Source organism: Centroberyx gerrardi, chromosome 5 (genome assembly GCF_048128805.1).
Source record: "Centroberyx gerrardi isolate f3 chromosome 5, fCenGer3.hap1.cur.20231027, whole genome shotgun sequence".
NCBI lineage: Eukaryota > Metazoa > Chordata > Actinopteri > Beryciformes > Berycidae > Centroberyx > Centroberyx gerrardi.
The window spans coordinates 18,560,681-18,575,299 of NC_136001.1; the positions used below are offsets into that span (position 1 = coordinate 18,560,681).

Below are 14,619 nucleotides of genomic sequence, written 5' to 3' on the forward strand. Positions count from 1 at the left end.
AGTTTTACTGAAGATTTTATTTATTAATTCTATTTGTGCTTTTATAACTTAATAGCACATAAGCATAAACGGAATCCCAACCACCCCCAAAAATTGACAATAACGTGAGCAGTGCAGCCCCCCCCAGTGACAGGTTGGATGGAAGGGGATACAGTTAAAAAAAAAAAAAAAAAGAAAAAAGTTACAGAGAAAGAAAGGCACAACCAGCACTTGCTGCTTCCCCTGGAGACTTCCTGAAATGCTCCAGCCAGTCACATCTACAGATAGGGGCCACCAACCATCCCACATGAGAAAATGTTGCGGAGTAAACACCCAGGGTTACTCCACAAACATTTTTGACTTGCAGTAGCCCTTTCTCAGTGCAGTTCAGGGGGAAATAATACTAGAATGACCAGACAAAGGAATGCTACCATCTCTTGGTGACTCTACTTAGTCTCTGGCAGTTTTCAGTTGAACTGCAGGATAGTTCGACTTTCCCCATACCAAGAAAAAGAAACCATAGCTATGTACAGGGAGAATTCTTTCCCATGGTCTGTACAATTTGGGCCTATACATTATTTACTTCATCTTTACTGCAAGGAAACTAATTATACAAAAAAAAACAACCAGCTGCAAAAACAAATCTCCATTACTCGTCTTCCCTTTTCTCAGGATAAGCCTCATCAAAGCAGTGACTTCAAGGTTGAAGACAAAGCATGGTCAGACTGTTCAGGTCTCTGCACTGTCTTTCAAATTAAAGTTCACATTTTTCCAGTAATGGGGAGGTGGAGATGGAACTTAAGAAAAAAAAAAAATTCTTGCTATCCAGCATAGTGTTTCAATTTCTCACGGCCGGAACTCCAGTTCATCTACACTTATGACCTTAGCAGGCATGGAGGGGAGCGGCTGCTCCAGCACGTCTGATCCAAACCACTTGGCGAGGCCCAGAGGGGGGCTGCCCCCGTGTCGCTGGGAGCCGCTTGTTCGGTGAGGGCCTTGGCTCTGGGACTGAGGGCCTTGGACCCCGGGGTGTACTGCAAGAGAAGGAAGAACAGAATCTTATCCAACAGCTAAGAAAATGCACCACTATCAGAACAAGATGAGGGGGTTCACAGAAAGTAGCCCCGACTAAACATGTTGCGTTCAACGCTTGAGCTTGACGCACTTAGATGTACAACACTTTTGGCTTTGCAATGTATGGAGCTGAAGCATTGCAATCATATAGAGGTTAACACTTCAAATGTCATACCAAAAATTCACATATTTCAAAGCGGACACTTAATTGATCATATTAGATCGAGCAAATTATTGTACAGCCATCCTGTAGTCAGTAAACAGTTTAAAATTTTAAAATTCAATACTTTATTTGAAGACTTTGGTTCAGTATTATTCATAGTCAGTCATCTTGCCCCTACCAACTATGCTGCACTATAGATAAAGATTGCTCTTCACAGCAACAAATCCCAGAATGTGAGATGACAGTGGTCCAATACCACAGAAAGTGTAGTTGTATGTACATCAGGACAATAATATTTTACCAAACTTTCTTGTGCCATTTTCAAACTTATCAAGAACTGGAAATTACCAGATTTATTTTCAGACTTTACAGCCCAGTGTTGGATCCTTGTGCTGTAGCAGAAATTGCCAAACATATCATAAGCAGTTTTTGGAGCAGCCTACACATCAAAAATCCCAAAACAGTCATTTTCCAGCCCAAGCCATGAAGCTTCAGATAATCTAAAACCTAAGAGAGGAAGCAATGCTGCTGCTACCACATGCCCATACTTAACGAGACCCAATATCTGAAACTGCTTCCACTCACTTGGTCTCTGTTGCTGAAGCTGCTGCTGCATTACTGCTAGCTGCATCTGCGTGTTGGCTCTGGGAGGTAGAAGAGGATGCCCTGTTGCACCTAGAGGGTATAATGGTTGTCCAAGCAGGGCAGGGGGCAAGCCTTGAAGTTGCGCAAGGTCAACATGTTGTGGAAAAATGCCTGGCAAGTACAGGTAAAATACTTCCATTAGCTCTAAAGGTGAAAGCTTAAACAAGTTACCGTATTTCCTCTAATATTGGCCCGGGCCTTTATTTACCTCAACTGCAGAGGGTACCAGGCCTTTATTGGAAGCAGGCTTATATTAGAGACAGGCCTTTATTTCTAATTCCCTCTGTTTGATAAGTATATTTGCTCATATTTTAGTACGAAGCTTCCTTGTTTTCTGATCTGCTTCTGTTGGGGTACGTTAGGTAGACGTTTTTTTGTTACTGCAATGCATTACGATAATTACGGTAATCGACGACGGCATGCTCCAGAGACTTCCGCCGGCCGAGCCATCTTGTGGCACTTGTACGTTACTACAAACTACAGTTACAAACAGGCACCAGGAGTTTACCGGTATCCACCGTTGTTTGCATGTAAGCTGAAGCTAACTGAAGCTGGGCGCCGATGTGTTCCCGGTGATCCGGCCGAGATTTCGGCGGGGGTCCCGATGCTGATGCGTCACCGGGCGTCCGGGGCTTGGACCGGGAGGATCAATGCGGCCGTGGGCGCGGTGGAGAGGACAGCGGCGGAGAGAGGAGATGGACACGGTCCAGCCATACACTAGGTTTTGACCTAGTCTTTTTCCTTTGTTTTTTCCCCCGGCCTGTATTTGAGGCCGGCCTTTATTTGTTCGTGTCGACGACGGCCCCGGCCATTATTGGAGACCCGGCTTTTAATTGGCCACTATTAGAGGAAATACGGTAATACCCACCCACATTCAAAAAAAATTATTGAAGAAACAACAAAAATAGAACCTTACAATATGTGAGAATAGTACGGCTATTAAAACAACAAAAAAAACACAACTCTAACCTGCTTGCAACAGTGCAGGTCCAAGCTGCTGGGGCTGGATACCCTGTGCTAGCATTCGTTGCACCACATTGGGGTGAAGCTGGGGTGGAGGAGGGCGCACCATGGGTACATGGGATAGCAGCGGTACCGGGTAGATGGGACGAGGGAACGGTGAGGCCGGCCCCGGAGATACCAGGGTGGGAGTGTGGTGTCCAGCCGTGCCTGGCCGGAGGCGCTCGTGGTCCTTGCTAGGCAAGGTCTGTGAGGACAGTGGAGTGGAGCAGGCCTTCACCCCCCCAGACTGGGACACACTCCCATCCATTGATTCCAGGTAAGAGTTTGGGGAGCCGCTATCTGTAATCACAAAACCCATATCCCAGCATTATACCAATGTTCTAGCACTTCAATTTAAGCATAAATCAAGTTGTGGTAAAGGCTCTCTACCGTCTTGGGAGTGTGCCGCTGCCTCCTCCTTGCCCTCTGGATGGCTGCCAGGTTCATCTCTGCTTTTCTCTTTTGTCTCATACATTTTGCGAATCACAGATGTGGGTGTAAATGATGGTGACAACTGAAATACAAGTATTATACAACTGTGACATACAAGAAACAGGATATTAACTCGGGCGTTTGTGTGTGTTTGGGGGGGGGGGGGGGGGGGAGGGTGGGATTTGGGGAATAAGTGCACCGTAATTTAGTCTTTGTAATTGCTGGACAATTTAGAGCAATGACAGTTTGCAGGATGAAATTTATGCTCACCATGCTGGTGACTGCGTTGCCTGGGGAGTTTCTTCCAGCAGGTTGCGGGCCCGGGACGGGGGACCGATTAATACGTGGTTGTCTGTGGATCACAAGCACATCAATCATAACTATATCTGGCAAAGACTGAGTGCCACAAAGAGTGCATCAACACTGAGCTGTTAAGGTTAAGACATGGACAAGCTTTTTTCTTCAGATGTAGAAGTTTACAATTTTTACCACAGCATGGTCTTCATGGGAAATAAAGTCAGCTGATCAACTAAGAAGACTGGGAGTTGAGATCACATTCAAATAAACTGCTAATGAATTCAGTATATATGTCAGCGCCATGAATGCATCGTGAGAACGTTACAGAATCTGTGTGTTTTTAAAAACCAACCTATTTCGAAAGGACTTGTCCTGTGGTTGCTTGTTGTAGCCGGACTGGAATGAGTGGTGGGCATGTAGAGCAAGGTCCTGCTGGAAAGCCAGAGCTTCCAGGTCGGCCTGATTCACTGCCATAGAGAGCGCCCTTATCTGGACAAACACACAGTCAACACAATGCAGCTGAAGAGATAACTCTATACCTGTTCAAGGCACCATGTTAAGGCATTCGCCATTTTCCTTTAAAGAAACAAAACAAAAAGCAAATAAAAAGTTGAAACTTATCTAAAAATAACGCTGAAATTCAAGCTGAAATAAAGTTTTTTTTTGTAAAGTGCAGGTTGGTTTTTTGCCAGTCATTCTGACTTCATGTTCCACTGAAACGCTACAGCAGAATTTATGGTCCTCTTTGATATGATTAATTATACAGCTGATTACACCCAAAACAGGAACAAAATATAATTTTACAACTGATTACACCCAAAACGGGAACAAAATATTGTTCAGATTAATCGGACAATCGAGCTATTGACCCAAGTTTAACATCCAAGGCATGTCCAAACATCAAGTTACCTGCTGTTGTGCAGTGGGTCCAGGGCTGATGGACCGATGCATTTCAGCAAACTGTTCTGGCAGCATGGGCTGAGGACCAACAGGAAATCCTGTCGGGAGTGGGGAGAAAAACTGTGAGACAAACCAGTCTGTCCCATCAATACTATCTGCCTAACCGAAAACACACGCTGAACTAAACATACAGGAAGTTGTAGCACTGACAGTGTGGTAGCTCCTCATGTCCTTCCAGTCCTGCTGCAAAAAGTAGGCTGCCACTGGAAACTGACATTGAGTCCTCATTTAGCTAATGTGTTTACATTCAAGAAACAGCTTTTGTAATCCACGTCAAGATATTAAATATATTTGGTATGGGCAAATTGCCTTTGCCATGTCTGGCAGCAGTCAGATAAGCTAAACAGCTCCTGATTGCCGTGAGCTGATCTAACTTGTTTACTAGCCGTTGTGCATGCTGACACATTCTCTGTGGGGGAGATGGAAGCGGTTTGATCAGCTGCCACTTGCAGCAGTACGTCTATGAAATATCATGTCTGCCTTGGGAATGCTGACTGATCTAACTCCACAACGCTTTAAGCAAGGAGCAAGGTTTAAAAGTAATATTGTCACACAGGCCAGATGTCACATTTTTGGGCCCAGATTACCGATTTTGACAAATGGGGAAGGAAATTCACTTTTTTTTTTACAGTGGAAATTAACCAACTGTGATGAGGAGCTAGAATGAAGGCCATTATTGCTTACTATGAATCAGCATCATAGCCCATCTTACAATGGGGACACAGTAGAGGATTATTGGACCAATTTACTGAGATTTCCCCATCCCGACAATCAGAGAGGCAATCCTGATCGGAGGCTTGGTCGAGACTGTCGACAAAGATTATCTGGCAGCGTGAGGGTTTTTCAGATTCAAATCATAACCACCCCAACTGACTCAAAGATTGATCTGATCTTCCACAGGAAGTCAGTTCATAGGCCAACGCAAAATTTGAGATGCCACTGCATGGTTTACAGTAAGCTCGACTATATCACCAGGGTATCTCCCTTATTTTTGAATCTCAAATGGTGGCAGGTGTCTTTACCTAAATCTGTCAAAAGATGCCTCCAAACTAGAACACTCCCCCAGAAAACATTTCCTACATCTATGAAGAAACAGTGTTAGAGCTCATATTCTCTCACTGAACTCTTTGTAAGGTCATGATTCATCAACTGCGCAATGACTTTACCTGCTGAAGGTTGCAATCGACGGTGAAAGTAGTCAGGTGAAGGCGCCCTCTGTGGAAAGAGAGGGGGGGAGGGGCCTTTGTGTAGCAGGCCGTGTAAAGGAGCAGAGGCCGTTGGGTCCTCGGAGCTGCCCAGCAGACTGCCAAGTAGTGTAGGGGATCCACTACGAGGAGGAGCCTGGCCTCCCAGAAGCTCCTACAACAAACACACACGCCTTAAAAAACAAGGTACAATGCTAACATGCCTGAGCACAGAGTCTCTAAGGAGGCCCGATAAAACCATTACCAAACTGACACCTTGATTAAAAGCAGACCTGTTTGCTTCATTTTGTCAGCTTGAGCAAAACACATTTCGCTGGCAAAAGCATGAGCCAGACTGGGTTGCATTCAACATACACACCTGGAATATGTTTTTCTGCTGTTGAGCAGGCACCTGACCTTCAGGCAGTGTCGCCAGAGCCGGGTCTGAAGGCTGCTGCTGCTGTACAAGGAGAAAGAATTTAGGGCTGGTGTAATGCAATGAAGTTCGCAAGCGACCGTTTACCTTCCAACACCCATCCCACTGGGCATTCAGCAATAAAACGTGGTGGGAATTTGGAATTGCATAAAATAGCGACTGGCATTCGAATTGGCATTCAAACAGCGACACTGCAACATCAGAAGTATTAATTTGGATGACTAACAAATCTTAACTGAAGCCTTGTCTAACTGCAACACTGCTTGCCCATTGAGATTGGGAGTTGTAGCATATTAATTCCAAACAAAGTAAGTGTCCCTTGTGCAAGTCATTTATGCTTATGGATTAAGACCATTGCTACGGTTCCCAAATGAGCATGTATTTAACATGACAGATTTAATGTGGTTCTAGTCTGATCACAGAAAAAATATTTCTTCCATAAACTGACTTGCATGTAGGACATTTATAACATACACACATCCCTTTAAATCCAAACCATGAAAAACAATCCCCAAAACAAACAAACAAATTTATGCCCATCGCTTTTCTAGACCAGACTGTTAAGGTTAGATTGAAATAGCTTGCATGCAGCATGTATTTTTAAAAGACCTCTAAGGACATATTTTAAGACACCACACACATATAGCAGCAGGTTAGTCTGAACAGTTACCTGTCCCAATGCAACATGCACAATGCCGTTACTCATCCAGTGCAGACAGCTTTAAACACTCATTTTCAACAACAGTGACACTTACATTGTTTGTGTTGGCTTTGGGGTGGGTTGGCAAAGTTCCACTTGCCTTCATGCTGCTGACCAGTTTATTAAAGGCCGACATGTCAGCGTCATGCGAGCGAGGCCGGGCACTGGGGCCACCAGTTAAAGCTTCCTCCAAGTGCTCAGCCATGAAGGGAGTGCCGTTTCCTCTCTGTGGAGGGGGCACCTTTCGCACCTGTGCTTCTGTCCCCAGCTTCATCCCCTTCATTCCTCCCTCCACCTCCTCCAAGGACAGCACCACTCCAGAGTGAGCTGGGGGCAAGGTGTGGATACAGCATTAAGAAGGGCACAAGTAGAATCAACACAATCAAAACTTGGCATCACAGCATCATGACACGATTCCAATTTCATTGAAAATTATAAATCTGTGCTCCATCTTCTGATCGAGTACCTAAGGAGGGGAAAACTTGGCAAGTGGCTTTCAACAGTGCCAAGTTGAGTTTTTATTTACTCCCCGTTTATTAATTACATCCCTCCATGGTCACATGTAACAATGTTATCTAGTGTATTGAATCTCCCCAATAACCCAATTCTGTTGTAGATGATGCCTTTCAGATTTTTACTGGGCTACGGACATGTTGGAACTGGACTGTGCAAGTGTTTTGGTCAGCTGGCACTCACTGCTCTCACGTAGCCGCGCTTTGTTGACCGACAGGCTGGAAAGAAGGGGCTTCAGGTCTATTTTGGCCTTGTGCAGCAGCTCCAGGATGTCCACCTTCTCCTTGCGCTCTGATGATTGAATAGGTGTGAAGTATGGGGCAGGGCCCTGGCTAGGGGAGGTGGAGCGCGGTTCAAGCCCTAGAGAGGAGCAAAACAGTCCAAATTTTCAAGCTCAACCTCAGCTCAAGTTTTGTACTTTTGTCAAAGTACTGGCCAATAGAGATAACACAAATGTTTGTAACAAACATTCTTACAATGTTCTAGGCTACGTTTTCTGGCTATTATTTTCCATGCTGAACGTTCAAACAAAAATAGCACATTATCTTTTACCAGTCTAACTGTATAGTCCAAATGTTCAGAACCAGTTGAAGAGACGCACTGCTTTTACCTGCTAGTCTTTCCAGCTCCTCGTGGGGAGTGGACCTTAGACTGCTGGAACGGCTGCCTGAAGGGCTCAGGTTGCTGGAGAACCACTGACTGAAGCGGCTAGCCGATACAGGGCCCTCCCCCAAAACGTCCTCTATCATCTGCAAGACACAAACAGGGGCTCGTGAGACGGAGTGGGTAACCCAAAAAATGGGAGACCGAAGGGTGTGAGGACAAAGGTGGCACTTACGTTTGGAGCGATTTCCATCGGTTTAGCACAATATGTGCTAGAAGATTGAGGACAGTTTCATTGGATGCATTGCTGGTTGGCCTTGTGTTGACTTAACGCCATAAACCAGTCTGTACTCAGCTTTCTCATTTAGTTTGCTTAGTTTGAAATGAGTAACTGCTCTAATGTGGCAATAATGATGGGCATAAATTTGGATTGCTGCATTACATTCTGAAACCCAATACCTTTTATACCCTTCTTTACCCCCATGCAATGCCCCAGTGGCAAAATATTTAGAAAGCGCACCATACAGTGACAACACCACCACAGATCAAATTCACTCAGCTTCAGTGGGATCAAGCCTGTGCAGTAGAGGTATTCACATATTCAAAATCTTCTACCTAAAATAACGGATCTGTGACCTTCCTACATGGATTCAAAAAGGCTCTTTATTTTGATAAGATATTAAGCTAAATATGAGCAGACCATGTAATTATCAAATCTAAACATTGCCAGCAATATTGCCGGCATGTATCCAAGTTTAAAAATGTGCTGGACAACTGACAGCAGGCAACAGAACATCTCAGTTTTATGAGATATTCTTAACACTTGCGGTGGGGGGGCAGATGCACCTGAAGACCTCTACTGTTTAGCTTAGGTGTACTGCATTAAAATCGCACCAATATGCCTTTTGCAACTTGTGAATGAAGCCACCACCCCTGATGTGTGCACCTTTAGCCCAAAAACACCTGACAGTGCAGCCCAGGACTTACAGAGGCCAATCCTGGCATGGTCTTCTCCAGATTGAAGAACTCGTTGAAGTCAAAGTCTCCACCCGACTGCTCGGGCAGAACGTCAGGGTGAGGAACCTCCTGGTCAGCTGTAGAGTCTCTGGCCACATCTTGCTCCTCTGCCTGTCCACCATTACATTCCACTGCTGCACATGCAAACAAATTACTCAAGTACAAATAAGCAATTATGTCACAGCTAAAATCCCCATCTTATGCATCCCTATCGTGATATAAATAACACAAAGTTGATTACCCAAATTAATACTAAATTGTTATGTAATTGATTAGATAACCTTTCAATTAGGTCAACATGGCCAAACGCCTACATTGCTGAAATTCTGACAACTAATTTGGGAACACAGCTTTGACATGCCTTCTTTCACAGACTCAGTCCGCTTCCTTGATCGCTTGGACCTGCGCTTGTCATCCTCCAGGATCTTGTCGTCAAATCCAATGAGCTCAATTGTCTCAGACTGGCTTGTGGGACCTCCAGAGAACCACTCCGGTTCCTCCTCTGCATACGAGTCATTCCTTCTCCTTTCACTGAACACACGTTTGTCACCAAAATCTCGCTGCAAAGGACAGAGGCAAGACTGACTAAATATCACTGCAATGGCAAAATGTAGGAGAAGGATCTTCAAATGCTGCTGAACAGTATATTAAACAGATGGGAACATTCTTGATGTAAACTTAGTCACTTATTGTCATTTCAGGTTTGTCAAAAGCTTGCCTGGGCTATCATGAGGTGGGACTCCTTTCAGTCTATCCAAAAAGCACTTGCATCAGTGTTTTATTTGCTGTGATACTAAGAGCAGAAGTTGTTAGCTTTTTTATTTTAGAATGTAAGCAATGTTAGTTAAGTGAGAGCTAAAATCCAACTCTCTGGGGGGTGGGGGGTAAATTTAAAAGAAACGTTTTTTTATTTATTTTTCAAGCTCTGGGGTTTTATCTCTCCTGCACGTTTCCCTTTTCAGTCCATTTTATTATGAACAACTAAAATCAATGTCTATATAGCTGGCTACGTTGGGAAACAAACTCAAAGGGCCTACATGCGATTTTGCATCATTTTTATTTATAAGCCTTCCGATCTTACGAGCATTACTTCTGCTAAACACATGCCAGCTTCTGCATTTAACACCTCACCATCTAAAACACTGAGGGAAATGCTTTCTAGATGGACTGAAAGCATTGAGGCAATATATACCAACCCTGAATCTCTTATCCTTGAAATCTCTCTCACGCTCCCTCTCTTTCTCTACACGGGCTTCTCTCTCAAAGACTCGGGCTGCAATGATGCGGCCACTGCCAATTCTGCGTGCCCCTCCTAGACGGAGACTCTCATTCTCCTTATTCTCCAAGGGACTGATGGGGCGACGGGTGTGTAGCACAGGTGCAGCGTTGCCCTGACATCCACCTCCGAAGCTGCGCCGCTGCGGGCTGAGTATGACATCCAGATCGTCCTCCTTTAGTCGCTCACGAGGATCTGAGAGCAATGCAACAGAATAAAATGCTGGGTTTCTGATAGTTAAGAGTACAAATCACTGACTGCACACACAATCACACTATACTGAGCAACACCCCGGTGTAAACCTAATGTAATGTAAAGGACGATTTTGTAATTTTCTAACAAGAAATTCTATTTCAGTGCACACTCTTAGAGCATGTACACAGTTATAATCAAAATAGGCATCACAATAAAGACATATGAGGTCCAAATATAATCATGCTTAGGCCTAATCCAGAACTGCTGCATATTCAGTGGTTGCTTGAGTTATTAAAATTACAGAAACTTGTTGCTACATTATATTCTCACTACTTCATGACTTGTCAATAGCCCTCCTCTAGCACAAACATCCTCCTACAGACCACAACATAACTTGTGAGCCATGTTTTGGCTTCAACCTAAATAAGGACACTAGTGGGGCAAAGAGTTATACAGTTATGGATTGAGCCTCTGGAAATAGGCATTTACCTGGAATTCTACGTTTCAAAGGAACTCTGTCATCCACATAGTCCTTCTTAAAACCTTCCACTGGAGAGCTGCGTTCTGAAGTAGGATACAGCGAGGCGTGCCACTTCTCAGGGTCCCAGACACCATCACTAAATCAAAATACCATTGAAACCCACAATTAAAGACGCATCCAATAAGTTTACAGGGAAAATCCACAAGACAAATAGGATACTATAATGATCCCAAATATAAAATAATGTAACCACCATGGATCAAAATGGGGAGGCCATTATAACTAGACACCTTTGAGTCAGCAAAACTTGACAAATTTGACACTGAATAATGTTAAACATGTTTACAAAAAAATAAAAAATAAAGGACTGATACAATCATTTGGCTGTCATCTGTAGAAATGATATTGAGATTAAAGATGAAGAAAATGGAGATTTTGATAAACCCTTGCACGCGCACAGCAACTCAATTCACATGCAAAATGTAGTAGAAGTAGTAGAAATAAATTGAATGTGGCTGAGAAAATTGTTTCAAGTAGTGATGATTAGACAGCTGTCATGTGAGGCAAAAATCAGACTTCCACATAAGCAAGCCAGATTAGTATTTCAAACAAACCGTCTAGGAAGGTTGCTACAATGACACAGATTTATCAAGACATTCATCAGCAGGTGTCTGAGTAGCCTGAACGTCCCCAAAATCTGTCATTCATTTATATTTACTTGCATCTCGAGTCAAATCCTTGGCAGAAATGCCGACCACATACAGTGTGGCACAAAGCAGCTGGTCAAAGCCTGCTTCTGAAGCAATGGTTTCCTTGAGTATATACAAAACAGACAGATGTGAAAAATAGACACTCAAAAGTTCAAATTTTGTTCTTAAATCCACTTTGAATGTCTCAGAAACTGAAAACTCCATGCAACTCCACCATTTGCCCTACAGCACAAGCCTGTGCCAAAACTGTCTCTAGCACACACAGACCAAAATTTAAATGAAGCGATGAATGATTTAAGTGATGGACAGACCAAACACACAAATTCTAATATACAAGGTCACAATGCTGTGCCATACAAGGCTATTTGTTTGTTTGTTTCTTTGTTCTGCATATCACTCATATTTTGATTTCACAAGATACAAAACATATGCAAATTTATTACATCCATCTGTTTTGCGTATACTTTTGGAGGAAGCAATCGCATCAGAACCAGCCTTTAACCAGCTGCAGATTTAATCGAAGGTTCTGAATGGATTGTGTTTGGGCTCAAGATGAATGACAGCAAGGCAGTTCGGCTGGTGTCGAGGTGACCCAACTGCAATGCTTACCCTTTCCATTGTACCCTTTCCAGCTCCACTAAGTATTTTAGCCAAGTAGCTATAGCTTTGAATCTGACGTCAAGTGACTTGTGAATGAATGCATTTGATTCTACATCTATTTCACACAATTCCAACAGCACAGATACAATTAGACAAACAGCCTTAATTGATGCATACTTTCATCTGTACCCTGCAGACTTGTGGAGTGAACATCAGAGGTGTGAGGGGGTTGAGTGTTTCTTTCTGCTCATTACAGACAGGACACTTGTGCCACTTTAAACAATCTAATAACTGTCAACTACAATGCCTGTGTGTTGAAGACTTTTGGCCAACAAAACCACCAATTCCTATTATGTCCTAAGATTTTAAAGAATCCATCCATACTATTCCTCCCTCTCAAATTTAAAATACTTTCCCAGCTCAAAGTGTCTAAATGTTACAATTATAATCAATTAGCCTCCCGCAGGTTTGGTCTTCCAGCACACTCATAGGCATCGTGCAATGAATAAGACACTGATTTTGTAGTGTGAATATTTGAGCTTTTTCACTCATAAGAATTAATTCAAGGAAAATATATCTCCTCAGAAAGTCAATCTAATTACTGTCAAGAGCGTGCACAAGGCTGGTCTCCCATTTTTTTTCTTGACAGAGCACATCCAGTCTCATTTGACAAGATTAGTCTTAGTTCCCTTGCTTCTAGCTTTAGGACATTCTTGGTAATGTGGAAAAAAAAATCTAGATTGTTTTCTGTTATGGGTTGGATTTTCGACATCCTAGGGAATCACTTACCTGTCATATTTATCTGAGAGACATTCTGGCCTTTCATTGGAGCAAGGCAATTCTTTTATTTCCAGAAGTTCCTCCTGTAAAATAATTTATAATGGTAAGTAGTGTTCAGTCGAACTCCGTGAAACAATCTAGTCTTGATATTATCCTATTGTTAGTGCTTCTCATCACCTTGGTGTATCTGAAAGGAGCTGAGGCTGCTGCCGGTTCCTTCACTTGGGCCTCAGCAGCTTCACCATTCTTCTGTTCAACGCAAGCATCGTTCTCCATGACTGATTCAAGAGACCGAACAAATGCACAGCTTCTATCCCAGCGGTGACACTATTCCTGTTGGAAATGCACTTATTAGGATAATTGACACATTTTTGAAATAGAGAATGAATGCAAGTGTTCAAGATGTTTTCATTTGATCAGTATTGTCTTGTCATGTTGTCTTAAATGGTTCTTGATTGCCTTCATTGATGTTTATCACTGGCTTCCAGCATGCCTTGAACTATAGATGGGAGAGTGGGGCCTCTTATCACTCCACACATTACAAAATAAAGTTCATTTAGCCCTCTCATTTTATCCCTTAATGGTCCTCCGTCTGTAGTAGTGACAATTTCTGTCAAGTGTAGGTACTCGTTACATATTGGAGCAATACGACATCCTCCTACTGCTTTCCAGGGCCTACGGGAAAAAAAACTGATATTTTGAGTAAGTATGTATGCGTGGGAAATTAAAACCTCAAAAATAACAAACTTGACCTGGCTGGACCATCGAGGTGTATCGGGGCATTTTCAGCGAACAATGCAAACCAATTAGCTAGCTGATTGATAACGGCCGGAGAGCGCCGACATGAGACGTGACATGTCAATTATGCTAAATTACTTAATTGGCAAATTGCCTGTAGCGTCGAGGTTGTAAATGAAGCGCACTGGAAAAGTCTGCGGTCCTTACCTCATATTTATCCGTCATTTAAAGAACTTAAAATATGGACTGATCAATGTTTTTCCATTAGATTAAAGCCACCTATGCTATCCTTTCTTTAGTAAGCTTCTACGAAACACAAGCGTTCACGTTAGCCCAGAGATTGATGAATAGCTAAACTATATAAATAAACGTAAATCGTGGTATCGATAATGACTACAAATGTGACTGGCTGGTATAGTTAAAAAAAACAACAACTGGACTACTTACTTAGTTTGAATGCTGTTGGGAATAACGTTTGCTGCCGGCCGTCAGGTAGCAGTTAACGTTAGTTAGCTAGCTAGCTAGCTAATCTAGCTCCTGTAGCTAGCTAGCTAACTAGCTGGGGAATGGGATAATGCCCACCCAGCAAGTACGAAATTCTACGCCGGTTGGGTTGCTGGAGTAATTTCAGCAAATGAAGGCTGTACTGAGGTAACTAAACACAATAACACTGATCCAAATAACAAAACAATTCGTGCCGAGACTGTGTAATCTCAAGTAAATGTCTGCTCTTTCTCTGTTTTCTAAGTCGTAGCAGCGATTTTCCTCTGATCACCGCTTTAAGAAGGTCCTAGGAAGGATTACATAGTGCCCACTGCGCCTTTCTAGAATTTA

At 43.1% G+C, this 14,619-nt stretch overlaps 1 protein-coding gene across 1 annotated transcript; it reads right to left on the reverse strand.

Moving 5' to 3' along the window:
* On the reverse strand, positions 1–14,549 carry eif4enif1 (eukaryotic translation initiation factor 4E nuclear import factor 1). Its single transcript, XM_078283475.1, has 19 exons — positions 14,233–14,549; positions 13,225–13,380; positions 13,057–13,130; positions 10,966–11,093; positions 10,202–10,476; positions 9,367–9,565; positions 8,976–9,139; positions 7,996–8,134; positions 7,569–7,745; positions 6,928–7,199; positions 6,116–6,196; positions 5,719–5,911; positions 4,502–4,590; positions 3,945–4,081; positions 3,566–3,647; positions 3,254–3,377; positions 2,831–3,163; positions 1,802–1,972; positions 1–1,013 (listed from the first exon to the last, which is right to left on the reverse strand). The coding sequence occupies exons 2-19, from the start codon at positions 13,321–13,323 to the stop codon at positions 826–828; spliced, it is 2,925 nt and encodes a 974-aa protein (XP_078139601.1). The 5' UTR covers positions 13,324–13,380; positions 14,233–14,549; the 3' UTR covers positions 1–825.
* Between the last annotated feature and the right edge of the window lie 70 nt (positions 14,550–14,619).